Genomic DNA, 27925 nt, shown 5'->3' with positions numbered 1-27925 from the left:
CCCATCATGGAGCAAAGGTCAGGATTAGGCGGGGGAAGGGTCTGATAATTGGAGGAGTCGGCAGTTGCAAACTGAGCTCTTTTGTTTCGAGCAGCAGTATACTGTGTTGTCTTCCAGGATTTCTCGGCTTTCTAAGGAACCAAATACATTTGACTTCTCCCTGGGGTTCTCTAGTTGATTTTGCAGCGAGGGTGAGAGCGTCCTTACATAAGTGATCCATGATTAACACGATTAAGTACAGTCACCATTGACAATGAAGAGAAGACGCTGCCCTCTGCCCCCGACACACACTCTGTGTCCAATGAAAAGTTCAGGGATGTTCTTGAGTTTAGTTTGATAGAAAGAAGCATAGGTAGAAGACAATTTCATGCAGAAACATGCTGGATTGAAAATGAAACAGGAAGGAAACGTATGTGACATACAAATCAGTAATATGATGAACTGAAAGAAAATGTCACCCAAGCCTCCTCAGAGGTGGAGATGCTGAAACCTGTTGCTCTGGATAATGTTGTGTTTGACAGGTCTCACCGGTATCACTTGGATTAGTCTGCAGGTGCTTTGAGGATTTGGAAGAGCTCTAACAGGTATCTCCAATGAGTCTGACATTCGTGTCTGGCGCTGCAGCCGCAGGACTTCAAAACCTCATTGGACTTTGCACGAGGATGTTTGTTATCTCCTCACCCCCCCTCCGTGGTGATGGTGGGCAGGTGCCGATAGGGTTGTTCGTGTCATGTTCTGGCTGTATTTCACTCAGTTCTTGCAACTGGCTGTAAAAATGATCATATTTATTTACCCAGGTTAGATTTATAGTGATGATGTTTTGTAATGAAAAATAGTGTAAATAAGCCAGTTAAGACATTGTGCTTCTCTGGGGAAATGTGAATAGACTGCTTGATGATTGGGAACTGAACTGGCTGACCTTAAAATATGGTAGAAGCTTCAAAAGGTTGATTGATGCTGAAATGTACCAGAAACCGTTGACTTCCTGTGTCTGAAGTCTAACTGACAGAACAGTGTTTTTCCTTCTCTCTGGTCCTGGATTTGGTAATAAAATGGGTAATAACTGTAGAAATTAGACAAGGTGATGAAACAATTAATGAAAAAAAGTCATTGTAGTATTCTACTGAAGTAAAATTTATTTTTCTTTTAGTTTTCCGTCTTCAGTGCAATGGCCACACTAGCTTATTTATTTCAGCAAGTAGCTCCGCCTCTCAAACGAACATCTGCCCTGCCAGAGAAAAGTGGAAATTTCCAGTAATTCCTGCTGCTTTGCAATACACGCTCCTCCTCCTGCTCCTCCTTCACATTTCCCGCCTTTCTCTCTACCTGCTCCTTCCTGCAGGACCTCATGGCCCTTTCCACAACTCTGTGTATGGCTGGATGTCTCTTTTTTGTAACAAAAATGAGAAAGAACTGAAACGAGGATTTAGGTGTGTTGTTGTTTCATTTGGTTGAGAGCCAGACTGACTGACAGTATCAGAAGAACTGTTAAGGGTTAAGCTAAGGGGAAGTAATACATGATAAACACGGCTTGTTTAGGGATCACAGAGCAGATGGTGGATTTGCATCACCATTTTTTTCCATGGCTGATGTTACATTCCGATTTATTTCAGAGATGACAGTGCTTCAAAGGGTGTCCTCAAATGACACATTTCAGGGTCAATAAAAGGGGAGGAGACCGCTGCAGATTAAAAAAAAGGTGTGGTTCAGATGAGGAAAAGAATTTGATTAACTGATCATTAACTTGTTTACAGGCAGAGAAGACGAGGCTGATGCTACAATGTATTTGTGGTTGTATAACTTCCCGTTAATTCAAGGCCACGGCATGACAATGCATGCACATGAGAACCCCCCCCCCCCCCCCCCCAATGCTACAAAAAACACCATTTAATAAAAACTACAAAAAGACGCAAATGAGACAGCTGGACTGGAGAACTTTGAGCGTGCGTTGATGGCATGAGCCACAGTGACCTTAGACCCATTGTGAAGCACCAACAAAGAGCCATCTGCACAGCAACCAAAGCAGAGATGTGGGACTCACACACAGGGAGACCGTTGGTGGGAGGGAGGAGAGGAAAGGGGGGAGCACGAGGACCTGGGATGTAAATAAAGACTGTAATCAATGAAAAAAGAAGAATTTAAAATGGACATGATTTCCTGAAGCAACACAGAAAATATACTACAGAGACAATTCAAAACAAGAGCTTCCCACTTCCCTTTTTTCACGTCATGTAATTAAAGCATTTAAAAAAATATCTAAACCAAATTGGCTTACTTGCACAATTGGTTCATCTACTCCTTCCAACATGAGTGCGAAATATGTAAATGGAAAAAGGCACTGAAACCCCAGGTTTAATCTATATGATTCCCCCCTTTTTAGAGGAAATACAGTGGATTTCAAAATGGTGAAAACAAAGACAAAATGGTGTCAGGGACCTCTGTAAAATCACAAATATTTAACAGGTAAGACACGAGACTCAGGATTGCTTAGCAACAGCAGTAAAAAAAAATACTCTAGCAGCTTGTGTGGCAACAGACATTGAAGCTGCTGCCACTCAGTGGTGGATGAGCTCCTAATGAACTGAGAAAACATCAAATGACACATTTTGCCAACACCCGCTTGGCTACTGGTGCTTCCACTACAATTCTTAAAAATGTACATTAAACCAGATGGACACTGGAGTGTAAAAATAGGTGATCTCCTCTTTCCATCCGCAAGACCGTTCAAAAAATCATATTCAGTCATTTGATTGGCCGGAGCATGCACCAGTGCTCGTGGCGGGCAGTTGCTTAGCAACACACATGGGAGGGTTGGGTGTGGGTGGGAGGGTGTGAGTTTCGAGGAGGGTGTTGTTCCTCAGGGGGATGGAGCCTTCTGGGTACAGGCAGACTGGGGAAATACCTGGCACGGCTCCTAAATAAACAAACAAGAGAAGGGGGGAGAGAGAGAGAGAGAGAGAGAGAGTGTGGATGTGTGTGTGTGTGTGTGTGAGAGAGAGAGGGAGAGAGAGGAGAGGGGGAGAGAGAGAGAAGAGAGAGAGAGAGAGATAGAGAGAGGAGAGAGAGAGAGAGAGAGCGGAGAGAGAGAGAGAGAGAGAGAGAGACTGGGGTATTTTTCAGTCTTGTGTTGTGACAAAAGGGAACATGGAATTTTTATACACTAACATAGTTTTTTCCCCAAACTGGAGCAGCGTCAGTCTGAGGAGTTGACAAAGGACAAAACAGTCATGGACACCAGCATTGTTCTACCAAAGACTGAGAGGGGGAGGTAGACTTTAACAGGATGTAAGTCATTTTAGCTGCTCCATCAGTCTGATGACAAGCAGAGCAGGGCGGCAAGAGGTCGCAGACATGTGCGCAGCTGCCAGATAAGAATTTGGAAAAACATTACCTGTGTGTACATGTTTGGGTGTGCACACAAGGGTGTATACCTGTTTGGATAAGTCCTAATTATGGTGCCATGATCTAAATATAACAGTGTCAACTGCACAGAGTGTGGTGAAAGGAATAAAAAGAATGGCTGAAATGAAAAAAAAAAGTATGTTACGGTGTGCTACAAAAGGAAACTACTGAGCAGAAGAAGGAAGAAAACGGAGGAAGATGGGCTTCTGTAGAGAGGAGGGCTGCTGCTGCTGCTGGTACAGCCTACAGGAGGAGGGCTGTCTCTGAAGGCAACGGAGACTCTTTGTCAAGAGTAGGAAATGAGGTTTCTGTTGTCATTTAAAGGAAGGTTTCTATGGCAATGTAGAGAGCCGTGTGCACAGCAAATTTGCTGGGAGTGGAGGGGGCAATGTGAGAGTAGAATTTCAAAGAACTCCTCCTCCATCTCGTCCCCCACCACTGCCACCCCTCCGCACCGCCACAGTTCCCTTTTATCTCTGATAATCTGATTTCACAGCCGCACAGAAGAAACTGCAAGAGGGACAAGTCACAGATCTATCAGTTGCAAATGGAGCTTGCTTCGCTTCTCAAAACTGACTCTGACAAAATCCTAATGATAATCCACCTATTAATTAACACAGGACCTTATTCTTTTTTTTTAGTCTATTTATATATCTATCAATCTTATTCTTGGGGGTCATGTCAGCCCTGACAGGGGCTCGCTCCAGGATGTTTAGGCTTAAAAGTCTACACATCAGGTTCCTTTGGACATTTCAAACTGCATTTTTTTGGCAGGAGGGCATGTGATAACAGCTTGCAGATATGCAAAGTATGTATATTTTGATAAATGTGGCTGTTTGAGGATTCATATTGACTGATACTTATGGAGGTGGGGCGCACAGGCAGATGTCTCATTCATTGCAAGGCAAAGAGTGACAATTTGAATAATCATGGAGATTGTATCAGAAAACCCGAGGAATGAATGTGATCCTCCAGAATGAGCAGGCTCCGGTGTAATGTCTAGCAATAAAAGCTCTTCATCACCTATTTGGAAACAGGATTAAGGGCTACGCGTGCTTGCAAATTCAAATACACAAGGTTCTGCTGCCCCCAACCTCTATGTTTGAGCATAGCAGCATGCGCCATGTAGCGAAGCCCTGTGAGGATGAGGAGCAGACCTGACTGTTGGAGGAGCCACACGGCAACTTACAGGTGAAAAGGGCAGCTGGGAGTCAGAATTTGAATGTTTTTTTTATTTTTTTTATTGTGGCGACAACTAAAGAAATTGCTAAATACATTCTACATTAATATTTCACTCTTGGCCTAGGACAGGATGGTTGGAGTCTTGTTTTATAGCAAGCGGCTTGCTTCAGCTTTTTTGAAAGCTTGTATGTTGAGAAGCCTGGCGGTCTTTTCTTCCATCACTGCCAGGTAGGACATGATTTTGTCCTCCAATGAGGACTCCGGCGCGCCCTTGTCCTCATAGCCCATACCAGAGAGAATACTGGCTATAACTGGGAGAGGAGAATGCAATTTTTTATCCATTAAGCATACAAATTAGAATTAATGGAATGTGAAGCACTAAATTTCATCTGTGTAGACCAGTTAAACATCCCCCCACCTGTTTTAATGTCTTTCAGGTTGTTGTTTATCAGTTCCTCATAGCTTTCAAACTCTTCCACTTCAGACAGCAGTTTTGAACACTTGTTTTTGAGGCCACTCAGAAAATTTCCACCCATTTTATCTGAAGCACCTTTTTTTGAAGAATGGTAAACCTCCCCTTGTATCTGTGGATTCCCAAAACACAATGTTGGGTCAGTGATTTTATCTACATTCCCCCACACATGGTGTTAAATAGCATTTGACAGCTAAAACTTGAATTCACGTGTATTCAGTCAAATATAAATACTTTATTTCTAAATGGGGACAAGATAAAGACATGCTCACCTGCCGAATAATATCGTTATGCTCCTGGATTTCATTTTTTTGATCACATATCAGAGTGTAAAGTTCACATTTTTGGTTTTCATCTACAAAGTGAGAGAGTGAATCAGTAGGTTGTAAAAAAAATCCAAAGTGAATGGTAAAAATCAACTTACCCTGGAGGAACTTGGTGACCAGCAAGTCCAAGGTGACTTTTTCGAGATCCTCCAGGTTAACCACTTCTTCATCGTCCACTTGGAACTCTACTGCTTCATACGTTTGGACCTCTTCTTCATCACCTGGGCTTTCCTCTGTGTCCTCCGGGATCTCCACTAGAAAAAACATGTGTCAGCATTAGTATTTTAAAAGTGAAAATAAATAAATTCTCCTCCATCCATCCAATGTAAGACATATTTTGTCACAGTCACAGTCACAGTCACCTTCTTCTTGGACAGTTTCCTCGGGGAATAGTGCTGCAAGTTCTTTTATCTTTCTTTGGGTTTTGGCAAGGGTGTTCTCTTCCTTCTTTTTCATCATCATAATCTTATTGTCAACGCTGGTCCTGAATGATAGCGCACAACAATTACAATTACAGGATCTAAATGTGGTCAAGTACCATATCACATATCAAACCTCAAATCTCACCTGTCTTCACATGCGAGGGTAGTACGTTTCATATTATCCCTAATGTACATGCCGAGATCATTAGTAACCTAAAAAAAGTATATTAATGCAAGTGACCTTAACTTGTGTAATGATAAAAAGAAAATACCTTTTTGTGTGGGTAAGTGGTCCGGTGTAGCTGTAAACGGGCACTCTCCTCATGCTGATTCTTCAGCTCTTTCTTCAGTTCTTGGATTTTATTCCTTTGGCTATCAAGGTAATTCAAAGTCTGGACAATTCCACAGAACAAAAGCCAAGTTCAGGTAATGCAAAACTAACGTAAAGGTAAGCTGCTAAGTAGTCTGTTCATAGAATTTCTATATTCCGAAACTTACTCTTAACAGCTTCTTCTCCAGATACTGTACTTCGTTCTGAACCCGGTCTCTCTCTGCACATTGAGTCACGATAGATTTTTGTTTTTTATATTTTATCGTCTCGGTTGTCATGGTTGTGATCTGCCAACCAAGAAATCAAGTGGGCGGTAAACCAAACTATTGAGAAACAGGAAGTGACTGTTGGACAAAATGCACATGTACCTCATGGTCTAGCTCTTCTTCACAGCTCTTCCCTTGCTTTAGGGTTTTATCTATCAACAATACGGCCAGAGTCTGTAGTTTCTTCCTCTTTTCATCCTTCTGCGTCGCCTTTGCACTCGCATTAAGAATGTTTAGGTCTATCTTGAGTTCTTTCTGCTCCTTGACCAGTTTTTGGATGACCTGCCTTTAGTCACATGACAGGAAAACTTGATTAGGCACAACATCAATTCACTCAAACAATACTGAACATTTGGCATTTGCTCACTGTTGTTTGTTGAGCTGCTCCTGAGCCACACGGTTGCAAACCTTCCTTTCACGGACCATGATGTAATAGAGGTTATCCAGTTTTGCTGTGTCTGTTTCAGAAAGATGTTGATTTAGTCTCAGCCACCAAGTCATCAATAACTCCATGAGCAGTAACGGAAAATAACAATACCGTCACACGTTTCTGCTGCTTTGCAGGCAGATAAAAACATCCTCGCTGATTGTGTCGACTGCATGGTTGAAAATTCACTGCAGAAAAAGAAATTGAAATCCAAGCTGAATTTAGGAATTCCTAAAATATGGTGAAACAAAATTTGGAGAGTAAAACATTCATTACGGTTAAAACTATAAAACCATGTATATTACATTCAATGGCCGTCAATAAATGATGATAAAAACGTTATTCCCGTTGATTGTGAAATTAATCTAAAAAAGATAGAATTATTTTGTAGTTTGCTCTTGTTAGTTTGATTGATCAAAATGAAAATGGGTTTAAAAATAGTTAATGTGAGTAAATATGTGCTTTGAAGACCAAAAAGCGAATAAAATGTAATAACATAAAAGCCTTTTTATTTGGTTGAGGTATCACTGTACGTTTAAAGCAAATGTGTTTAAATATTTGCAAGACATTTCAAAGGGTAAAGGGAAGACCTTTAATGGACACACTTATTTAAAGGGCATGTGTCCACATCCTTTATGAGATCAATGCCATCCCAATTAAATGCTGCTCAGCACAAAACAAAATATTCTAGGTTTACATCCCAGTCTATCGCGATTGCATTTTCTTACTTTAGATCATTGTGGCGGCTTTAAAGGTTAGAACCAATCACCCGTACAGCTTTAAAGAAATCGGCCATCATCCCAACTGCCGTTTCTTTCATTTAGAAATACTGAATCAACGCTTCTCTATGCTATCATTACACCCTGTTGTTAGAACAGTTAAAGGAAGTGTCTCTACATATTAGAATTACTGTATTTGCTCCATCATAATCAGGACGTCATTTCAGCCACGACACCCTCCCCAGTCGTCAGCTCAACCTCACACCTATTTCCCCAGTATTTTAACCCCAGCCTTTGATAAATGATGTCCCATTGTTTGAGCTCCATACCACACTGTCCATTGGACTGATTTTCTGTGGACCCTGCCTGTTCCTGACAGGCCTGATTGTCTCCTCTCCGCCACAGGAAATCACCTCGTTTTCCGCCCGACCTTGTCTGCCAGCTCCTTGCCTAGTTTTTGAGCTGGATTACTTACCCGAGGGAATTGTCTTCTTGGGATTTACTTTCTGCTGCATGTCAACATGTCCTTTATTCTGCAAACTGTTTTTTCAATAAAGTTCCTTCTGTATACTAGTGTATGCTTGGATGTAAAAAAGAAACCCTCTTGATTAAAAGCAGGGATTCTAGACCTTGCCATTTATTTTAGTTGGTCTTTGTCCAATTTGGAACAGCCATATTTGACACAAAGTACCAAAGTGCTGTCCATCATGGAAGTGCGTAAGAACATAAAACAATAAAGGCAATAAAACAAGACAAACAATAAAGCCGGATCAAAGACTGATACTGTGTTTTAAAAGCCAAGGAGAAAAGATGGGTTTTAAGATGGCTTTTAAAAATGGGCCTTGAAGAGGCCTGCAATAGCAGGGTTCTCAGAATTTAGAAACAGCAATTGAGAAGGCTCTGTCCCCTCTGAGCTTTCCCATAGATTTTCTTACCTCTAGGAGCACAATTAAAGCAGCTCGGACAGGTATATGGTGATGTGAGGGAGGACCAGCAATGTCCAAAATTAATACATTGCAGTAATCCAGCCAAGCTGTAATAAAGAATTACTGCTACCGTGAGTGGATGGTTTTCACCTTTGCAAGTCGTCCAGCAGGTCCTAATTACAGGCCCCGATTGGGTGGTCCCATTTAAAATCACTGCCCATCTTGAAGCTCAGGTTTGTGATTGTTAGCTTAACATGTGGTGCCAAAGGGCCCAAGTCAACAAGGGGAATGACTCACAGGAGCCACTGGTGCCAAACACCATCATCTCTCACCTCCTCTCATTACAATGTAAGAAATTTAGGGCCAGTCTTTTCAATCTTGGCATGATTAAACATTTCTGTCTTTTGGTCTCAGGCAACAAAGCTCTGGTCCTACTAATGTGTTCCATGATACCTTTTCACTTTAGCCACTCGCTAAAATCTGTGTGTGACTGATTTTATGTCAGAAGGTAAATCTATTGTTGTATATGTCTCCCTTTGTCAATCTTTGCAGCCAACTCCACAACTATCAGACACTTCAAGGCAAATTAAACTGTGCACTTATTCGAATAATGTATTGTTGACAAAAATCACAAGAAGGGAATGTTGTGGATGGCCTCAAGGTAAGGAGTCAGACATCCCCCTTGAAGAAAAATCACATTTCTAAGTCAGAAAATAACTAAAAGCCTCTTCAGAAGAACCATCAAAGGGATCACATCACACTTATTGGGATAAGGATGCGGGATGCATATTCTAAACAGAAACTCATCCCCCTCAAACAAAATTAGGCTTGTGAGACATGATGGCAGGAAAAAACCTGAAATGAGAGAAAGAGTTACTGCCAGACTAAAAGGACAAGAGCAGGAGTTAGTAAATAAGAACATGAACTAGCCTAGCATTGCAGGAAAAAGTGCCAGTCTGAGCTAAAACCTTCGGTCACCTGGATAAATTCACCAACCTGTTTTGATATTTTCTTGCGAAGCTCTTCCTGTGAAATTGGCCATTCTTCCTCATCAGTGAGAGGCGCCTCATCGGGCTCATATTCCGCACTGAGGACACCGAGTTAAACAGGACATTACTGGTCAGACTGCAGTTTGAATCCCAAATGTGAATACTACATATAAATTAGAAACAATATAAGTGGCCCACCTATTCACTGCAGGTTGGAAACTGATTGGCTGCTGAAGCTGTTCTGTATTCTGACTCAGGAGGAATTTAGCGAACTCTTTGGGTTTGTTCCTGTCTGCATTCTTGGAGATGAGAAAGAGCATTTTTGGAATACTTCAACTGTTGCGAAATCATGCAGGACATATTCACTTGTTAAGTGTTTACTTTGGAATTGAGGAAGGCTTGAATGCTGAGCAGTTCAGTGGTCTTGTCCTCAGTTAGACCCAGATGAGACATGATGTTCTCAGCAAGCCCCATGGTGGAGCCCAGGCTGTCCTCTTTGGTAGAACAGTCCCACTCCATTTTTGAGAAAAATCTACTTATGACTGCGTATCAAAACATACACAATATCATAATTAGTGTCAGGAAGATGGGTGTGGGTGTGTTAATGAAGGAGTCACTCATCTTTTCTTCTCTGTATCCCATAATGCACAATTACATCACTATATTAAACCATACGTAACTTTATGTTTTGCCTATAAACCATAATGTTCATCTTACTTTGGCAAAAGTATTAACTCAAAATACAGGAATGAGCCCTTAAATGACTGCACGTACTAGAAAATTACAAGAGCATTCTTAAAATACAGATAACGGAAACAATATTCCCACACCTGCTTTAACGCTCCCCAGGATGTTGTCTATCGAGACGGCTTGTTTGTCATAGTTTTCAGTTTGAGATTGAAGTTTTATTTGTTTCTCTTCGATGTCAGCCAAGAAAGAGCCATGGTCCTTTTCATTTTGCAAACTTTTGTCTGTAAAATGTTGAATCTCAGCTTGAATCTGTAGGTTCCCACACAGCAGAGATATATAAGTAAGTGAAGCAAACTGCACTTTTTATCAAACCCACGAGAAAGGACAAGCAAAAGGAAGATGGAAACAAATACCCACCTGGCTGATTTGTTCCTTCAGGACATCGGCTTCATTGTTTTGGTCATTTACAAAATTGAAAAGTGCAAATTTTTGGTCTTCAACTACAAATTGAACAGAGACACAGCAGTGAGATATAGCCAAGCTTTTGCCGCAAAGAAAGTTTTATTATTGTTATCGTACACAAGAGTGACGACATAAAAGAAAGGTTAACTCTCTTAAAATGCTACTGAGTGTTTTGATGCAACTTTTTAAACATGTTCAGCACCCAACATAGGTTGTCAATGCATTGATAGAGTTAAGAAGTACATAAGATGAGTTTTCTGAATGTGGAATGAAACAGACTTACCCTGGATGAACCTAGTGACCAACAAATCCAAATTGTCCTCTCCTGTTATGGTCTGGATCTTGCTGAACACCTCCTCAAGAGCATCATGCGACTCCTCCCTTGAGTCTATCCTCTGCTCTTTCATCTTAGACCCTTGAGCAAACAAGTGTCATTACCATCAGCATCAAACCAGAGACTCACACAATATTCTCTATATCAGGGATGTCAGAACCCAGTCCTCAAGGGCCAAAATCCAGCCAGGTTTTGTGTCCTCCCAGGCAGAAAGCAGCTTTCATCGAGGAAAGTGAGAACCCAGTTGAAGGGGTTGACTAAATGGGAGGTCACAAAACCTGGTTTTCGACACCCCTGCCCTGATAATGAAAGTTACACATATTGCTCATTTCAACTGGATGTGATAGTTCAGATTAAAGACCGGATGGGAGTCTCACACTGATCTCGAACACTGCGCTCATTGCACTTGGTGGTCATGAACTCCTTGAGGTTACATTCATGTGCGATCAGCCTCTCCAGGTCCTTTATCTCTGCCTTGTACTGGGTGAGGTCCTTCCGTGCTTTCTCCTTCAACAAGATCATCTTGGACTGAGCTTCAGCCCTATATTACAAGAATAATATATTATTTACAGTAAATTACCCAAATTTGTAATATTATCATAGTACTTGTCTCAAATCTTACCTGTCATCATAAGCAGCAATGGAACAATTCACAGCTCCAGAGATCTTTTTGTGTAGATCATGAAGTTCCTATATATAACATAAAAAAACACACATTAACACATAAATACATGTTAAAAACTACGAGACTTAAACAAATTTCTGGTCCCACCTTTTCCAGCCTGTTTCGCAGTTGCTGGAAACGGATCTGCTCAACATGAAGAGTCTGCAGCTCTTTTCTCAGCTCGCTGTTTTTCGTCAGTTGCTCACTAAAGTGAGTCAAAGCCTGAAGAATTAAAGGAAGAACACAATCTAAGTGATAGAAGTAATAGAGAACAATGAAACAGAATTGCCTGTCACTGCCAATAACAAGTGTTTTGTTGCAGATTATATGACTCACTCTGTCCAGCTTAATTTCCAGCGTACGTATGGCCCTCTGAGTCTGCCCTTTCTCAGATGTTTGAGTCTCATTAATGCGGGTCTTTTCCTTTCTAATGTTTGCTATCTTCATCTGCATGTCTGTGATCTGCCGACATTAAAGACACGTAGCATTAACTGTAGGCCATAGAGCAAAACATTGTAGTGAACTTGGGTTTTTATTTTCTTAAGCAGGCAGTCAGTAACTGCCATCCTAGGGTGTGATTTACCTCTTTGTCCAACACTTGTTGATGCTCCTTCTCTTTTATCAGGGATGCATCTATCATGTCTTCCTCGTCCAGCAAAGCGCGGAGACTCTTGGTGTCTTCGTTGTCACGGTGTAGATGTGAGAAGTTTTTGCAGATGCCCAGGTTTCGGTGAAGCTCTTCCTGCTCCTTCCTCAGTCTATCTATTTCCTGCCTGAAATCACATCAAACAATCAGTCGATGGGGGCCACAAAATCCTTGCATGCACACAGTTTGGAGAGTGTGTTTTTTTACTGTTGTTTGTGGATCTGTTCCCGAGCCTGACGGTTGTAGGTTTTCCCATCCCGATCCATGATCCTGAACTGTCGCTCCAGTTTGGCTAAGTCTGATTCTGCAATGAAAACACATTCACATCTTTTAACACAAGTGGATCGACACCATGAATGGAAGTTGATGAATTGAACAACACATGTACCATCAGCCTCTCTTTCACTGACGTATGAAGGGGCACTTTGAGTTAATCGTCTGTGTGCCATGGTTACCAAGATTCACTGCATGAAAACCAAAGGTAAAAAGCCAGTAATCACTTTGAAGGTTTGATCTGCAAGAAATGGAGAGTGTAGTGGATGTTTTCTAGATTGCAAAAGTTGATCAAATGTCCACAGTCCCCTTAATATCACTGTATATCACTTCAGTAAAAAAAACAAAAAAACATCACATTGTGATTTATTACATACTGCAGCAGTGTACATAGTATTGAAATTCTGTCAATTGATTTTTAACAGCTGAGTAATCAACGTGGATTAGGAACTAAATCTACCTCCATTCTTTCCTTTCATGTAAAAGAAACATTTGATCTACAATAATATTAGGAAAAAGATGATTGAAAAGTAAAAATTAATCAACAGGGAGAATAGAATTATAATTGGGTTTTACCAGTGCAAACCTTCAAAAATCGAAATTGCTCGATGTGAATTCCTTCAGGGAAACGCATAAAGAAGAAGTTGTTAGCGACCGTTGCTATGCATTGAGTATCTCTATTCCCTGAATTATGACTGTCAGGCATCTGTTACGTGCGAGCCTTAAGAGCTCATATGTTACTATTTATGTGGCTTCTAAAGAGTCCACCCTCCATGATAGACTGCATTGATGATAATAAACACACTTTTGACTGCAGAAAACTGCTATTGTAAGATTTATTAAGGACCCTTTAACATGTACCTTAAACAAAGCTGTAACCTTGCTGGATTCAACAATCACAAATGTCGGCAACACACAATAAGAAACTTTATTTCATTTAATGTCCACATGCACACATGTCTAAATATGAAAATGCTGTAATCCCTTTATAACACACATATGCAGCACTTGGTCTTCCTAAGTCCTTACTTGGTAATAAACATATATGAGGTAAGGATGAAAAAAATTGCACTAAATTAAAACAGTTTTCCTCAAACCATACATTATAAAACACATAAATCATAAGAATTCTGATGTTTAATTTCTTGATCTGACTTTGGTCTATTGCTCTGACTCTGTCTGGGTCTGTGGTTCCTCTTGAGCTGGTGTTGGTTGGAGACCTTCCAGAAAGGTACAGAAGTGATCTGCAGTATTAAGCTCAGCTGTTTTCAACAGGAAGTAACATTTTGGGATGTAGTACACCGCCACCAGACCCAGGTCGCTTGCTAGGATAAAGGAAACATAAACAATGGACCTCAATTTTTCCCCCAGACCGATGTAGATTGGAATAAAGGTCACCCAAATGACACAGTAGATGAGGGAGGAAAAGGTGATGTCCCTCGCCAGGTTGTACTGATGAAGAGGTTTTGTTGCCATGAAGGTGCACATGAATGACATGAGCGCCATGGCAGCAATGAAACCTTGCATGAGGGCAAAGCCAGAGAAAGGCAACACTGGACAAGCCAGAAAGGATCTCACAAAGTCCACCCTCCTGTCTGCCAGATATTCAGACAGAGACGGTCCGTCCTGGACAAACCAGCCACAGATGCCGGCCTGCACAGCACAACAGATCAGCAGGAGCAGCCACGTTCCAGGACCTCTGAGTACATGCAGGTAAGAGGCTGCTAAGTTTGGGAATTCTGACACAAAGAAAATCTGTTTCAAAAAAGAAGGATTTGAAGTTAAGTAACATTGGTGTACGGCACAGCGACGAGTTTATAGTTGTTCCTCACCTGCAGAGAAATGGACATGATAATGGAGAGGGGCACTGTTTGGAAGGCAGAAATGAGGGGCAGCTGGAGACGACACACCGTGTCCCCTGGTTGTCCCAGGAACAGCAGCAGACTGAGACAAGCTCCCATCAGACCGAGCAGAACCACAATACTCAGAGTCCCCCCTGAAGCAGTCACCAGCACCGTCTCCCTGTGGTTCACGAAGACCACAACCACTGACCCCATGAATAGTACTACCAGCACTATAGCCAGAGTCAGTAGTAAAGCTTCTGGTGTGTCCCAGGACAAGTAGTCATAGATGGGGTCGGTGCACCTGGAGCTGCGTGCCAGAGACCACTGACGGGGAGGACATGGGGTGCACTGAATGTCCCCTGTGAGTAAGACATCATAGTCAACCGGATGTAAAGAAAGGAAGTGTTGAAAAGTTTTGCACAGACATTAAGAGGAACTTATCTGCAAATTTGTGGAGGTTCAACTAATAAACTAAGCTTAACAAGGTGAAGCTAACCTAAACCTCAAATGCTGCCCACTTTTACCGTCTTGTGCCTGGTAGGTTCCTGGTAAACAGTCAATACAATCAAAGCAGCAGGAATGGAATCCTTTGACTCTGTGGACCTGGCCTTCTCCACACGCTGCTGAACAGGTGGACTGAGGAACCTGCAAAGGTTGTTGCATTATTTCAGGTGATTTTCGTAAACTGCAATGTTTCATTTGATCAAATTTTCAATTGCATTATAATGGGGTTACATTTTAAATGCTGACATTACCTCTGAGTTTTCGGTGTGCCATGTGAACAGGGACTTGTTGATTTCTAGTTTCTCATTAAAGCTTCCAATATCCTTAAAGTCTAAACCTGATTCTGTCCAGACCCATTCAACTAAATTATAGCCAACATTTGGATTACCACTGGCGTCAAACTCTATCTGTGTGCCACTAAGGTTCACCGAAATGTTCTTGAAAGCCTCCAGCAGCTGCAAAAAGAATTGTTTTTGTGAGTGTTACTGAAAAATGGATCTCATTTTAATCTTTAATCACATATAAAATAAATACATTACCTTCCAGGGATAGATTTTGACAGGCTTTTTACATGCAGTTGAATTGCACTGCAGCAAATTGTGCAGTGCCTGTGCTACACTGTAGATGGCAGCATAGACACTAAATGCTGAACGCTGCACCACAGGCGCTGTCACCAAGCTAATATTAGCGGGTGACAAGTTCCAGCAGTTTGGGCAGGGATTAGAAGGATTACCAGAGATTTGTGCTGGAGGGGGTGTGTGTGCACGCTCTTCACTCAGTTTGGTTAACAGTGCGTGTGTGTAGGCATCGAGAAGATCCACATTTTGAGTCACATCAGTAAATGCCAGGATGGTACCAACAGACTGTATGTTGGGGAGAGAGGTCACTTGATTGTGGATGCCCCAGCTTGTGCTGCTAATCCACACCCCTTTTAGTTTCATTCTGATGACCTGTTTGAGATGAGACAGGTCAAATCCAACAGGATTAAAGATCAATAACTGTTTCCAAATGATCTCATCCAGTCTTTACCAACCTCTTTGAAAAAGATTTCTGCCTGGTTTGAGAGAGCAAACACAATCACTACTCGGGCTTTAGTTGAGTTGATATTACTGAGGATGGTTTTAACCATTGGTTCCGGGTCTGTGTAGACTGGAATTAACCCCTGATACGCCACACAAATGGACTTATTTGCTGCTAGTTTGGAGAAGTCCTGCACTCCTCGCTGTCCATACGCCTCATCACTGCCCACCACAGCCACCCAGTTCCAGTTGAACTCCTCCAGCAGAAGAACCATGGCTTCGACCTGCCATTTATCACTGGGCACCGTCCGGAAGAATGATGGGTAGAGAACTTTATCGCTGAATTTTTCACTTGTGGCACCATAGCTTATCTGAAGACAGAAGATTATAATATTATGGGACACAAACATCACCACTTTTAAATTCCACCATGTATATCGGTTATATAGACAAATTTCCCCCCGATAATTTCACATGACATTAAACTGCTATTGTTCTATAAGAGCACTTTCACAAACAGAACAAATAACAAACAGTAATTTAGAAAATTCTGTTATTTATTTATTTATTTTTTAAATACTGCCTGCCTGGAACAATCTCTGTTTTGTGTCTGTTAACAGAAAATTCTATTTAGACTATCTCAGATTGATTTTACCATTAGGTTGCTTCTACAGACATGTGATTCAAGACATGCACCACAGACAACACATTAAGAACCAAACCTGTGGCATCAAGAAGAATCCTAGTAGTTTTGCTATGACTGACACCATCTCTGACCCATACGGTCCAATCACAGCTGATATGCTGGTCTCATAGTTGGTGTAATTACATTCCACAGACAGCAGGTTGTTGGATTTTGCCGTGAGGTAGGAGATTGTTGGTCTGACGATGACGGCTGACTGTCTGCAGGTGTCATAGATTTCATAACCCAACTGGATTCCGGGCAGCAGAATTTGGTTGGCATTGATTTCATCCACTGTGTATTTCATGGCGATAGCCATGCCCAGTCCGTATGTGTCTATCCTGTCGGGAAGGATGCATCCGCTATCAGGTTAAACATACATATCAGTTCAAAATCTCGTGCTATTTTCCCTAACGGTCACCTGTCACAGATGATTTGGTCCGGCTCCGTCCTCTGGCTGAGGTTGCTGGTGAGCCGGTTGAGGGGGAAAAGCCCCCCAAGCTTGATATCTCCAGGCAAGTTGAAGAGACTGGTCGAGATGTTTTGGAACCACGCCGGAGTAGCGCTGGTCAGTTTAAAAATCCAGAATAAAACCAGCAGAGTGGGAGATACAGCCATGATGCAGGTGGAAGCTGCAGAAATGAGAACATATGCTTCAACCTCAGATGTTGTCATATGCAAAGTGACGCCAAAGCCCCAAACCAAACTGGTCTGATTGGTGCTGGCCCTTCTCCACCCCCCCTTAGGATCCCCAAATCACCTAAAATAATAGTTTATATATCATCTTATCATCAAGCATGTAAAAAAGGAGTTTGAATCTAGCCGAGCACAGCTCAACATGCTTAAATATCAAAAAAGAGTCGGTTACCCACAATATGAGCAGAATATGAGTTCTCTTGGGTTGTTGTGCATATACGCACGAGTCGTCGATCATCTTTCCGGAATATTTAAATGACATTTGTTTGTGGTTTTCCCTTTGAGCCTTGTTAGTGTTACTAAGTGACAGAGATGGATCTGCAGCAGTATCAGCTCATCCTTGATCACTCCAAGTTGTTGTTAAAGTAAAGCCTCACTTTAACAGATGATCATTTGATGGTGGCTTTAGCATGATTAAAAATGACCATGAGCTTTAGACTTGATGTTTATTCTGTGAGAAAATGGAAGAGCGCACAGTTAAATAATCCTGCTGTTTATTTTGTCACAGAGATTAAATAATGGTTAAAATGTTTCCCTAAAAACTCGAGCAAAAAGTGATTTACGATAATCTTTGGGTAACTCATTCTTCTAATTTCGAGTTCTGTTGAGATGAACTAATAGTGAGCTCACAGAGAGAGCTGACAGCACAGTCCAACAGAGCTGGGTGAAATCTATTACACCATGTTTGTAAATGAATACTTTTACCGGCAGTTGGTTAGTTAACATTACAGCAAGGTAGCCCATGAGCAGAACCCCCTCTGTGGACCTCTCGCTGCATCATACTGGGCTGCTCCCAATCTAGCAGGTTTTGATGTTTTGCGGTATAGTTTCCAAAATCATCTGAGCCACAGAGCCCAATGCTGTTTAGGTTCCATTTTCTGACATTAATTGCATGTGTGGACTTGGGTAAAGTACCACTGTCTCTACACATGCTGAGGAGACTCAGAAAGGCATTCGGCCCATTTATGTGGGCAGAAAAATCCAAAAACCTGCAAGTAATCAGACAGTTGGAAGAACTGGACCTGAGCTGTTAGCATGTACAAATGCCATTGACAAACTCTGGCTGACATCTTTCAGTCCATTTATCGGATTTCTTTCGGAGTATGTGTGCGCATATTAATGCAAGACTTTCATTTAAAACAAAATAAACGCACGAGTTGTGTGATCTTTGTGTTCATTGTCCTGCCTGTTTCCTAGACTCTATTCTGCAGATTTGCTCAGTCTGATGCCACTGCCATAAGAGAGAAGACCCCTGGTTTTTCCAAGCTTTTTTTTCCCATTTCAGAATAATTTCAGAGGCTCCTGGGGTCTGTGCCTCAACATAATCCTGTCTCTGAGCTTTTGAAGAGTTGTTTTGACCTCATGATTTGATTTTTACTAAGGTATGTATTATCAGCTATGAGACCTTAAAGAAGCAGTTTTCTGTCTTTACAAATCCTGCCTTGTCAATTGATTTTTACTAAAGTTTGGAGTAGAAACATCTAAATGACAATCAGGACAAATTTCTTGAAACATGTTTTGGAACTGACAGATTTTGATCCTGATTTACAGAGCAGCATGTAGCTCTTCTGACACCTCTGTAGCGGCTCAAAGGAAGCTAAGGATACATGTAAAACCTCTGGGAACTGGTTACTGGAAACAGGTCACCAAATGAGAGCAAAGATGGCCACGTATCAGGCTCAAAACACAACAGGAACAAAGACTGACCCAAACTCAACCGTTGATTAATGCTATTATGCTGCAGCTATATGGTTCATTTCTTTTCATATTTATTTTTGTCATTTGCATAAACAAGGTGAAGACTCAAATGGACTTCAATGGTTGTTTTATTTTAAAGTGGGTCTTTACTTGCCAGTGGCCCCCTCAATATGAATTTGGTGTTTTCCTTTATTAGAACAGGTGAAAAAGCCAATAAAATCTTATTCATGCAACAATCATTGTTTTCCATCAGGTACATCTATATCTCTAACATAACACGCTGCTTTATCTTCATTTCATTTCATCAAGAGATTGGGGTGGGGGGTGGGGTGGGGTGGTCAGAACAGGTAAAATATATAGTAAACATTATCAAAGGTCAGGAATTGTTAAAAGTTAACTTTGCTACTGGAAAAGCCTAACCTGTTGAAATTAGGTCTTTCCTTTTGTATACAGGTGACTCCACCATGTTGGAGAAGTGACTTCCTGTCCCAGTCACATGACTGTCACCTGACATTTACTATATGTCACTAAGAGACATACTGGGTTCTACAGTAGTCAGAACTATAGCTAGATAAGGTAAGGTTTAAGTAGTTATGTCACCATGGTTTCACAATTCAACTCTTTCAACTCTTTTAAAAGCTTTACACAGCTTTGCACTACAGATCCAAATCAGTCTCTAGTATCTGCTTGCATGCAAATATGTGATTCTCAAGGAATTCCTACTACATATAATATTTGCTTGAACTAGCTTTGGTCTATTGCTCTGACTCTGTCTGGGTCTGTGGTTCCTCTTGAGCTGGTGTTGGTTGGAGACCTTCCAGAAAGGTACAGAAGTGATCTGCAGTATTGAGCTCAGGTGTTTTCAACAGGAAGTAACATTTTGGGATGTAGTACACCGCCACCAGACCCAGGTCGCTTGCTAGGATAAAGGAAACATGAATAATTGCCCTGCGTTTTTCCTCCAGACCGATGTAGATTGGAATAAAGGTCACCCAAATGACACAGTAGATGAGGGAGGAAAAGGTGATGTCCCTCGCCAGGTTGTACTGATGAAGAGGTTTTGTTGCCATGAAGGTGCACATGAATGACATGAGCGCCATGGCAGCAATGAAACCTTGCATGAGGGCAAAGCCAGACAAAGGCGACACTGGACAAGCCAGAAAGGATCTCACAAAGTCCACCCTCCTGTCTGCCAGATATTCAGACAGAGACGGTCCGTCCTGGACAAACCAGCCACAGATGCCGGCCTGCACAGCACAACAGATCAGCAGGAGCAGCCACGTTCCAGGACCTCTGAGTACATGCAGGTAAGAGGCTGCTAAGTTTGGGAATTCTGACACAAAGAAAATCTGTTTAAAAAAAGAAGGATTTGAAGTTAAGTAACATTGGTGTACGGCACAGCGACGAGTTTATAGTTGTTCCTCACCTGCAGAGAAATGGACATGATAATGGAGAGGGGCACTGTTTGGAAGGCAGAAATGAGGGGCAGCTGGAGACGACACACCGTGTCCCCTGGTTGTCCCAGGAACAGCAGCAGACTGAGACAAGCTCCCATCAGACCGAGCAGAACCACAATACTCAGAGTCCCCCCTGAAGCAGTCACCAGCACCGTCTCCCTGTGGTTCACGAAGACCACAACCACTGACCCCATGAATAGTACGACCAGCACTATAGCCAGAGTCAGTAGTAAAGCTTCTGGTGTGTCCCAGGACAAGTAGTCATAGATGGGGTCGGTGCACCTGGAGCTGCGTGCCAGAGACCACTGACGGGGAGGACATGGGGTGCACTGAATGTCCCCTGTGAGTAAGACATCATAGTCAACCAGATGTAAAGAAAGGAAGTGTTGAAAAGTTTTGCACAGACATTAAGAGGAACTTATCTGCAAATTTGTGGAGATTCAACTAATAAACTAAGCTTAACAAGGTGAAGCTAACCTAAACCTCAAATGCTGCCCACTTTTACCGTCTTGTGCCTGGTAGGTTCCTGGTAAACAGTCAATACAATCAAAGCAGCAGGAATGGAATCCTTTGACTCTGTGGACCTGGCCTTCTCCACACGCTGCTGAACAGGTGGACTGAGGAACCTGCAAAGGTTGTGCAGCTGGATTATATCATGATATTGTGAAAGAACCGTTCAAACTCAATTACAGAAGAGTTTTCATGTTTTCATAACTTGGTCCCGGAGTGACAGAAGTGGCCACACGATCTACTAGGCTCATGCAACATCCCAGATTCTCTCTCAGTGAAATCCCCAGGCAGATGCGCACAAAGACAGAATGATATTTGGTTTTATTATTGCTTGATTTATGTTTTCATCTTAAAGAAATAAGGCCATGGAAATTCCAATCATTCGGTTATTTAAATGTTGTCAGCTATATTTTGACGCCATTGGTTAATCCACAATCATTTTTAATTCTTAAATTACCTCTGAGGTTTCAGTGTGCCATTTGAACAGGGACACGTTGATGTTCAAAATCTTATTGAAGCTTCCAACCTCTACAAATTCCAGTGTTGAATTTTTCCAGATCAACTCAATCAAATTGTATCCAACATTTGGGTTGCCATTGCTGTCAAACTCTAACATTGTGCCATTTATGTCCACTTTTGTGTGTCTCAGAGTCTTCAGCAGCTGCAACAGAAAAAACACATTTTATGACAGTTTTGAAAGTTACAATCTGATTTTTTTCCCACTCCTTGCCCTGTATTGAACAAGAAATTACCTTCCAGGGATAGATTTTGACTTCAGACGTATTTTTACATGCAGTCGAATTGCATTGCAGAAAATTGTGCAGTGCCTGTGCTACACTGTAGATGGCAGCATAGACACTAAAGGCTTTGCGTTGTATCACAAGGTCCGTCACCAAGCTAATATTAGCAGGTGACAAGTTCCAGCATTGTGGGCACGGATTGGAAGGATAATTGGAGTTTTGTGCCGAAGAGCGTGTGTGTGCACGCTCTTCACTCAGTTTGTTTAAGAGTGCGTACGTGTAGGCACGGAGAAGGTCCACACTTTGTGTTTGTTCGACAAATCCCAGGATGGTCCCAACCGTTTGGATGTCGGGGAGAGAGGTGACAGCATCATTTATGGTCCAGCTTGTGCTGCCAATCCACACCCCTTTTAGTTTCATTCTGATGACCTGTTTGAGATGAGACGGGTCAAATCCAACAGGATTAAAGATCAATAACTGTTTCCAAATGATCTCATCCAGTCTTTACCAACCTCTTTGAAAAAGATTTCTGCCTGGTTTGAGAGAGAAAACACAATCACTACGCGGGCTTTAGTTGAGTTGATATTACTGAGGATGGTTTTAACCATTGGTTCCGGGTCTGTGTAGACTGGAATTAACCCCTGATATGCCACACAAATGGACTTATTTGCTGCTAGTTTGGAGAAGTCCTGCACTCCTCGCTGTCCATACTCCTCATCACTGCCCACCACAGCCACCCAGTTCCAGTTGAACTCCTCCAGCAGAAGAACCATGGCTTCGACCTGCCATTTATCACTGGGCACCGTCCGGAAGAATGATGGGTAGAGAGCAGTATCGCTGAATTTTTCACTTGTGGCACCATAGCTTATCTGAAGACAGAAGATTATAATATTATGGGACACAAACATCATCACTTTTAAATTCCATTCCATTAAATTCTCTCTAGTATCAAAACAGAAGGCCTAATATACAGTCTTAATTATAATTATTACATAGATTTCTGAAATTTGTTCTTGCCTCTCTATGTTACTGTGTTAGGCATCTTCTGGATCTTTTTAAAAACCATATTACTATAATTACTTGAAGCAGAGGGATTTAATTTGGTAAGTTGCCAGATGTTATAGTATGGAAAGGTCACACAAACTGGATTTGATGTAATTAAAAGAAAAAAAAGTTGTAATAAGGTTTATCTTCTCCAAATATGCTTAAATTAGACTACTCTTTACAAAAAAATCAGAGATATTCACATTACTAAACCAGGTGAATGAGAACTTAATATAGATTTACAAAGCACTGTTCGGGTGCTTACTTACTGTATTATGTGTCTATGGAAGACGATATTCCTTGGGTATCGCTCAGTGATGATAATATTTTGGTAAGATAAGAGTGAACGTGTGTGTGTGGGTGTGTGTGTTTGTGTGTGTACAACCAAACCTGTGGCATCAGGAAGAATCCTAGCAGTTTCCCTATGACTGACACCATTTCTGAGTTGTTGGGTCCAATCACAGCTGATATGCTGGTCTCATAGTTGGTGTAATTACACTGCACGCTCAAAGTGTTGTCATGTTTTGCAGAGAGGAGAGAGAGGGTTGGTCTGACGATGATGGCTGACTGGAGACAGGTGTCATAGATTTCATAACCCAACTGGATTCCGGGCAGCAGAATTTGGTTGGCATTGATTTCATCCACTGTGTATTTCATGGCGATAGCCATGCCCAGTCCGTATGTGTCTATCCTGTCGGGAAGGATGCATCCGCTATCAGGTTAAACATACATCAGTTCAAAATCTTGTGTTATTTTCCCTAACGGTCACCTGTCACAGCTGATTTGGTCCGGCTCCGTCCTCTGGCTGAGGTTGCTGGTGAGCCGGTTGAGGGGGAAAAGCCCCCCAAGCTTGATATCTCCAGGCAAGTTGAAGAGACTGGTCGAGATGTTTTGGAACCACGCCGGAGTAGCGCTGGTCATCTTAAAAACCCAGAATAAAACCAGCAGAGTGGGAGATACGGCCATGATGCAGGTGGAAGCTGCAGTAAAGGCAGCACTTTAACACTGTCCATCATTCGTATACAAGATTACGTAAAAGCCCAGATATAGGTCTGATTGGTGCTGGCCCTTTTCCGCCCAGCTGAAGGTGTTCAAATCATGTTAAATGAGCCCTCAAATATTGACCTACATTTACATTTGTGGTGTATATTCTCAGGAAGTCTGAAGTCAGCAGCCCATGTTTATACACTAAATGGATTTCTTAAATCTCCTCTGTGGATCCGCTTTCTGTGCATATATGGGGTCCCCTTTACCTTTTCGGTCTATTTTGTGTGTTATGACTGTTGATGATTCACTGGGTGGTATCATTTTAATAAAACCAGGAATGCTATCCGATTAGCTTCAGCAGCTTCTTTAAATGGCGCACATCACTTTTTTTCATGTGTTTTTTTTAGGTGCTCTGTGTCTTTTACCTCAATCTTTGGTTTTGCATTTCCCATTTCCATGCAAAAACCTACAAATCAAAGTGACACATTTCCTCCCACAATGTTTGCATGAAAACTAGACCCAGCTTTTTTTTTTTTTTTTTGGAAACCTAATCACTGTTGTAGGCTAAGGGATGTTGCCTTTATATTGGAATTGCTCAACAGAGCAGTCCTCTGTGGGGCAGGTGTTAAACCCAAATTTCAGGAATAGATTTGCCGCCCACATCATCACTCTGGAGGGCATTTCTTCAGCCAGCAGTTCAACTGTGAGGAGATTAAGATTTGCATAATATTAAGAAGCTCCGTGTCTTAAACTGATGCTGAATCCATCCACGTGTTTATTACTGCTAGACTGGAGTTTTTGGTTTAATTGTTAGAGGGATTTCCAAATGATTACGATCCAAAATTGCCCAGATGCAATGGTGAGAGTAATGAACAAAAGTGACTTTATTCCTCTGATATTTTCTAATTTTCAGCAGCAACTCATGAAAGTACATTATTCCTCCTTTAGATGGCTGGCCATCAGCAGCTGCGGACATACGTTAAAATGCATTTCACCACTTTATTCGTAATTATTGAGATCAGTTCAAATCTGAGTCCAGTTCAATAAAATGACCTCTTTGTTGTCTGGGCAAAGAAAACAAATGATGCTTCAAATCCTATATAACGCTTATCTTGTTTGTATTTACGCTGTTCTACCACTAGATGGCAGATGTGCGCGTTTGATGATGGGTAATTGGTCTATGAGTTGTTTGAAACCTGGCTGGCACCGTGCTCGTACCTTCTTAAAATAAATATTTATGCTATGAAGATTTGGAGGCTCAGTGTGAGAATATAATATAGACAGGTACAGTTTCTCATGTAAGGATGGAGTGCAGGTGGACCCACAGGTATGTTGCTGTGAGGCCAGTGGACATAAACTGTGGCGTATGTTGTTTAAACTGATAACAGAGGCGAGTCCACCTGCATAAATTGCTCAATCTTCTTTTTGACGTCTTTGCTTCACTCCGAGAGTGTAGAAATGTATTTTGCGATGCGATCGTATGCGGTGTTCTGCAGCTTTCATGGATTTGCTGTTTGACCTGCAAAGGAGGGACATTGTTGCACAACACCTCTCAATCAGAAAAAAAACATGTTGTTTTAATCAAGAGAAAAGCACGTGTCCTGAGGTGGAGAAATGGTTGCTCCTGCCCTTTGTCCCCCTATAGAGGTAATGCATGTTAGTATGGAAGTCTAACAATGGCCCCACAAACTCATGAAACCCCACACACTGACAGCCTGAAAAGAGAGAGAGAGAGATCTGTGCAGCAATACCATTCCTTTGCTTCCTTTTGCCCTCCTTTCCTTCACTCTTCCTACCCTCCTGCCTTCAGAGTGGCCAGATCAGCCTTGCTCTCATCAGATCTGAACACTGGGCCTGTTGTTGATGTGCTGTCCACACGCCCCACAGGGGCCGACAAATTATTAGCCAGCCCCTCTGAGCCGCGAGGCAGAAAACTGAACAGAGCTACTGGAAATCCACATCTGCCCACTGATCACTGGTGCTGGGAGAAACGCCTGAATGATGCGGCTCTGTGACGGGAAGGGAAAAGTGTGAATGTACAATCCAGGCCTGAAAACATGTATTTTGGAGATAATTTGCAACCTCACCTAGAAGGGTTAAACATGGCATTTGTCCTCCCCCTTCTTGCAGTAAAACTCGTTCTTCTTTGTGTCATATCTCTGCCTCTCTTTCTGTCCCGGCAGCTCATAAGTATGTTGCAACCTGTACTTCTGTTAGCATGTGCATCCATGTATAAACAGTATGGGATCCATTTAAATGATTTAACACTGCACTGAACGCTATACTGCAGGAAGAAAAACTAACTAAACTACCTCAGTTCTCAGAAATAAGTTTCCGTTTTTGGAGACTGAAACAATGATGTTTACACGGCAGCTTGACGAAAGGAGGAGGTGGCGGTGGGGGTCTGGGGGGTGGGGGTCCTGGGGGTCGACCACATGTGGTCCAAATCAGGGACAAGAGCTTCCTCTGTGCCAGGCTGCTCTGCTGCTTACACAACAGTCGGCGTCTCGGTGACATGCTGGGGACGCCAAACAAACGCTGAGATTTTATGAGATCCCTCATCATCGAGCGAAGGATCAGAAGCCTGTTATAAAACGCAATGAAAGGCTGTTGGTTGTCACGTTAAAGAAAGATAAAAGGAAAAGATCAAGGCTGGCAGAGGGAGGAGTGTGAGAAGCAATGATGAAGGATCCCGAATTTGTTCTCTTCCTCTATTACGCAACGGCCGAATGTGGTCACAGCCTTTAGCGTGAGGGATGGAGATAGGAACCCATGCACATTGTTAATGAGATACCCTCGGGTGCATCTGGAGCTTACCTGCTCTGGTAATGTTGTCTTTAATTGCACAAGTGTGAGGTCCAACATTAAAGTGACCCAGCTAACGATTGACACAGGGATTCACAACCAGAAGCTATAAAGCAATTTTCAGATGGCAAAAATCGCCTGCAGTGTGATGCTCCAGAGCACATATACACCTTTCCCTTTGTTCTACATGCCACCGCCACGACAAATCTGTCTTGCATCAGCCAACGTGGCTGGAGATCCGATTTGTTCACGTCTCTGGTGTTTCTACCAGCCCTTTGGGCTCTGCCTGTGTGTGCATGCGCTCCTGGCGGTGTGAGGGTGTTGCGTTGCATCCTGGAGGTAAGTGATCGCTCCCGCGTGTCATCCTGCTCGCTGTGAATCATTACAGGCCTTATTAGTGATCCGCTGCTGAGTTTTTTGATGGAAAATGTACATGATGATCCAAACCAGGACTGGAAAAATGTTCCGATGCATTTTTATTATCATTGTTGTCAAAAAGTTGCTAAATACTGTTAGGATGTGAAGATCTCATGCTGTTGCTGTCTTATGTGACAAATTTTTATTCTTTTTCCAGCTCATGTTAAGGAACAATGGGCAATGTTGCCAAAGCCAGATGTTCTGCTCACTGAATATTTGCCTTGTATTTTTCAAGGTCGTTGTCTTAAATATGATTGAAGATGATGGTTATTTCCTTGGATGATGTAAACAGTGGACGACAATATTAAACTGGGGCTGTTTTAAGGTAGACGAAGCTGAGACGAACGAGGCCAGATTTAATAATTAGGAGGAGGTTAAACTGCTGACGACTGAGCTGGGACCTTTCAAAGTTCTCATTGGGCTGCTGCTGAGTCCATCTTTTCATCACCCCCACCCCAACATTACTTCACTGTTGTCTGGCAAACAGTCTGGCTCCAGCTCCGCTGTTCTGGATCCGGATGAGGCAACAACTGAAACTTGGACTCCATCATTTTTCAAAGTTTTCTTTAGGTTTTACTAGCCATGCTTGAACAGTTGATGGCAACACCGCCCCCAATGGCATGTTCAGATACTGCACCCCCAGATACTGCATCAAAGCATTCCCATCTTACTTTATTAGTTTGAGGAGTTTCTAACAACAATGGCAAACACTGTTTTCAATTTTCTTAGAAATACACCCCACACACATGCACACTCACACACACCTTCTCTGTGTTCCAGACCCTTTAGAAGTGAGGTAGCGTGTTTGTTAGCAGCTGGAAAAACATCCTACGCGTGGGCGACTGGATCTGAACAGTAACAAATTGTTTTCGCTGCGGGGTGAAAAGACTCGGATGATAGAGGAGCAGGGAGCAAGTGAGCGCTGTGGAATTTTACCAGATCGACCTTATGCAAGAGGCCGATGCAGGACAGATGGGGAGAGCTAGCCAGA

At 42.2% G+C, this 27925-nt stretch overlaps 4 protein-coding genes across 9 annotated transcripts; all 4 read right to left on the bottom strand.

The window, feature by feature from the left end:
* Nucleotides 1-4571: 4571 nt before the first annotated feature.
* LOC130524583 (uncharacterized) lies at nt 4572-7165 on the bottom strand. The gene is made up of 11 exons (XM_057030844.1): nt 6940-7165; nt 6769-6859; nt 6504-6687; nt 6303-6422; nt 6077-6196; nt 5950-6017; nt 5745-5866; nt 5481-5636; nt 5329-5411; nt 5003-5168; nt 4572-4895 (listed from the first exon to the last, which is right to left on the bottom strand). The coding sequence occupies exons 1-11, from the start codon at nt 7001-7003 to the stop codon at nt 4732-4734; spliced, it is 1338 nt and encodes a 445-aa protein (XP_056886824.1). The 5' UTR covers nt 7004-7165; the 3' UTR covers nt 4572-4731.
* On the bottom strand, nt 6940-13233 carry odad1 (outer dynein arm docking complex subunit 1). Of its 5 annotated transcripts, none has more exons than XM_057030843.1 (15): nt 13108-13201; nt 12647-12722; nt 12466-12562; nt 12196-12385; nt 11949-12074; nt 11721-11834; nt 11571-11638; nt 11326-11489; nt 10898-11029; nt 10570-10652; nt 10293-10461; nt 9844-10004; nt 9661-9761; nt 9470-9560; nt 6940-7016 (listed from the first exon to the last, which is right to left on the bottom strand). In XM_057030843.1, the coding sequence occupies exons 2-15, from the start codon at nt 12705-12707 to the stop codon at nt 7014-7016; spliced, it is 1560 nt and encodes a 519-aa protein (XP_056886823.1). In that variant the 5' UTR covers nt 12708-12722; nt 13108-13201; the 3' UTR covers nt 6940-7013. The 5 variants fall into 5 exon arrangements, with proteins under 5 accessions (XP_056886823.1, XP_056886820.1, XP_056886819.1 ...); XM_057030840.1 differs by lacking the exon at nt 6940-7016 and adding an exon at nt 8152-9328 and having other exon boundaries at nt 12647-12772; nt 13108-13233; XM_057030839.1 differs by lacking the exon at nt 6940-7016 and adding an exon at nt 8152-9328 and having other exon boundaries at nt 13108-13199.
* Nucleotides 13234-13380: 147 nt separating this feature from the next.
* LOC130524588 (taste receptor type 1 member 3-like) lies at nt 13381-15099 on the bottom strand. The gene is made up of 3 exons (XM_057030852.1): nt 14900-15099; nt 14364-14734; nt 13381-14286 (listed from the first exon to the last, which is right to left on the bottom strand). The coding sequence occupies exons 1-3, from the start codon at nt 15072-15074 to the stop codon at nt 13693-13695; spliced, it is 1140 nt and encodes a 379-aa protein (XP_056886832.1). The 5' UTR covers nt 15075-15099; the 3' UTR covers nt 13381-13692.
* A 1645-nt stretch (nt 15100-16744) lies between these two features.
* LOC130524587 (taste receptor type 1 member 3) lies at nt 16745-27354 on the bottom strand. 2 transcript variants are annotated; one of them, XM_057030851.1, is made up of 8 exons: nt 23495-27354; nt 23116-23416; nt 22194-22550; nt 21694-22110; nt 21399-21602; nt 20937-21057; nt 20401-20771; nt 16745-17212 (listed from the first exon to the last, which is right to left on the bottom strand). In XM_057030851.1, exons 1-8 carry the CDS (start codon nt 23689-23691, stop codon nt 17150-17152), a joined length of 2031 nt encoding a protein of 676 aa, XP_056886831.1. In that variant the 5' UTR covers nt 23692-27354; the 3' UTR covers nt 16745-17149. The 2 variants fall into 2 exon arrangements, with proteins under 2 accessions (XP_056886831.1, XP_056886830.1); XM_057030850.1 differs by lacking the exon at nt 16745-17212 and adding an exon at nt 19085-20323.
* Nucleotides 27355-27925: the final 571 nt, after the last annotated feature.

The sequence above is a fragment of the Takifugu flavidus genome, chromosome 4, assembly GCF_003711565.1.
Source record: "Takifugu flavidus isolate HTHZ2018 chromosome 4, ASM371156v2, whole genome shotgun sequence".
Lineage (NCBI taxonomy): Eukaryota > Metazoa > Chordata > Actinopteri > Tetraodontiformes > Tetraodontidae > Takifugu > Takifugu flavidus.
Note: the sequence above shows the minus strand (reverse complement) of the source record. Positions and strands in the feature narration are given on the sequence as shown.

Coding starts and splice junctions, on each gene's coding strand:
- LOC130524583 (XM_057030844.1), bottom strand. CDS start 7,003: ATGCAGTCGACACAATCAGCGAGGATGTTTTTATCTGCCTGCAAAGCA. Junction 6,860..6,939: donor AGCAGCAGAAACGTGTGACG/GTATTGTTATTT, acceptor TTTCTGAAACAG/ACACAGCAAAACTGGATAAC. Junction 5,412..5,480: donor GGTCACCAAGTTCCTCCAGG/GTAAGTTGATTT, acceptor CTCACTTTGTAG/ATGAAAACCAAAAATGTGAA.
- odad1 (XM_057030840.1), bottom strand. CDS start 12,707: ATGGCACACAGACGATTAACTCAAAGTGCCCCTTCATACGTCAGTGAA. Junction 12,563..12,646: donor CAGTGAAAGAGAGGCTGATG/GTACATGTGTTG, acceptor TTTTCATTGCAG/AATCAGACTTAGCCAAACTG. Junction 9,561..9,660: donor TTCCAACCTGCAGTGAATAG/GTGGGCCACTTA, acceptor CGGTGTCCTCAG/TGCGGAATATGAGCCCGATG.
- LOC130524588 (XM_057030852.1), bottom strand. CDS start 15,074: ATGAAACATTGCAGTTTACGAAAATCACCTGAAATAATGCAACAACCT. Junction 14,735..14,899: donor AACCTACCAGGCACAAGACG/GTAAAAGTGGGC, acceptor TCTTACTCACAG/GGGACATTCAGTGCACCCCA. Junction 14,287..14,363: donor TCATGTCCATTTCTCTGCAG/GTGAGGAACAAC, acceptor TTTTTGAAACAG/ATTTTCTTTGTGTCAGAATT.
- LOC130524587 (XM_057030850.1), bottom strand. CDS start 23,691: ATGGCCGTATCTCCCACTCTGCTGGTTTTATTCTGGGTTTTTAAGATG. Junction 23,417..23,494: donor GACCAAATCAGCTGTGACAG/GTGACCGTTAGG, acceptor CCTTCCCGACAG/GATAGACACATACGGACTGG. Junction 21,058..21,398: donor GGCACACTGAAACCTCAGAG/GTAATTTAAGAA, acceptor CAACCTTTGCAG/GTTCCTCAGTCCACCTGTTC.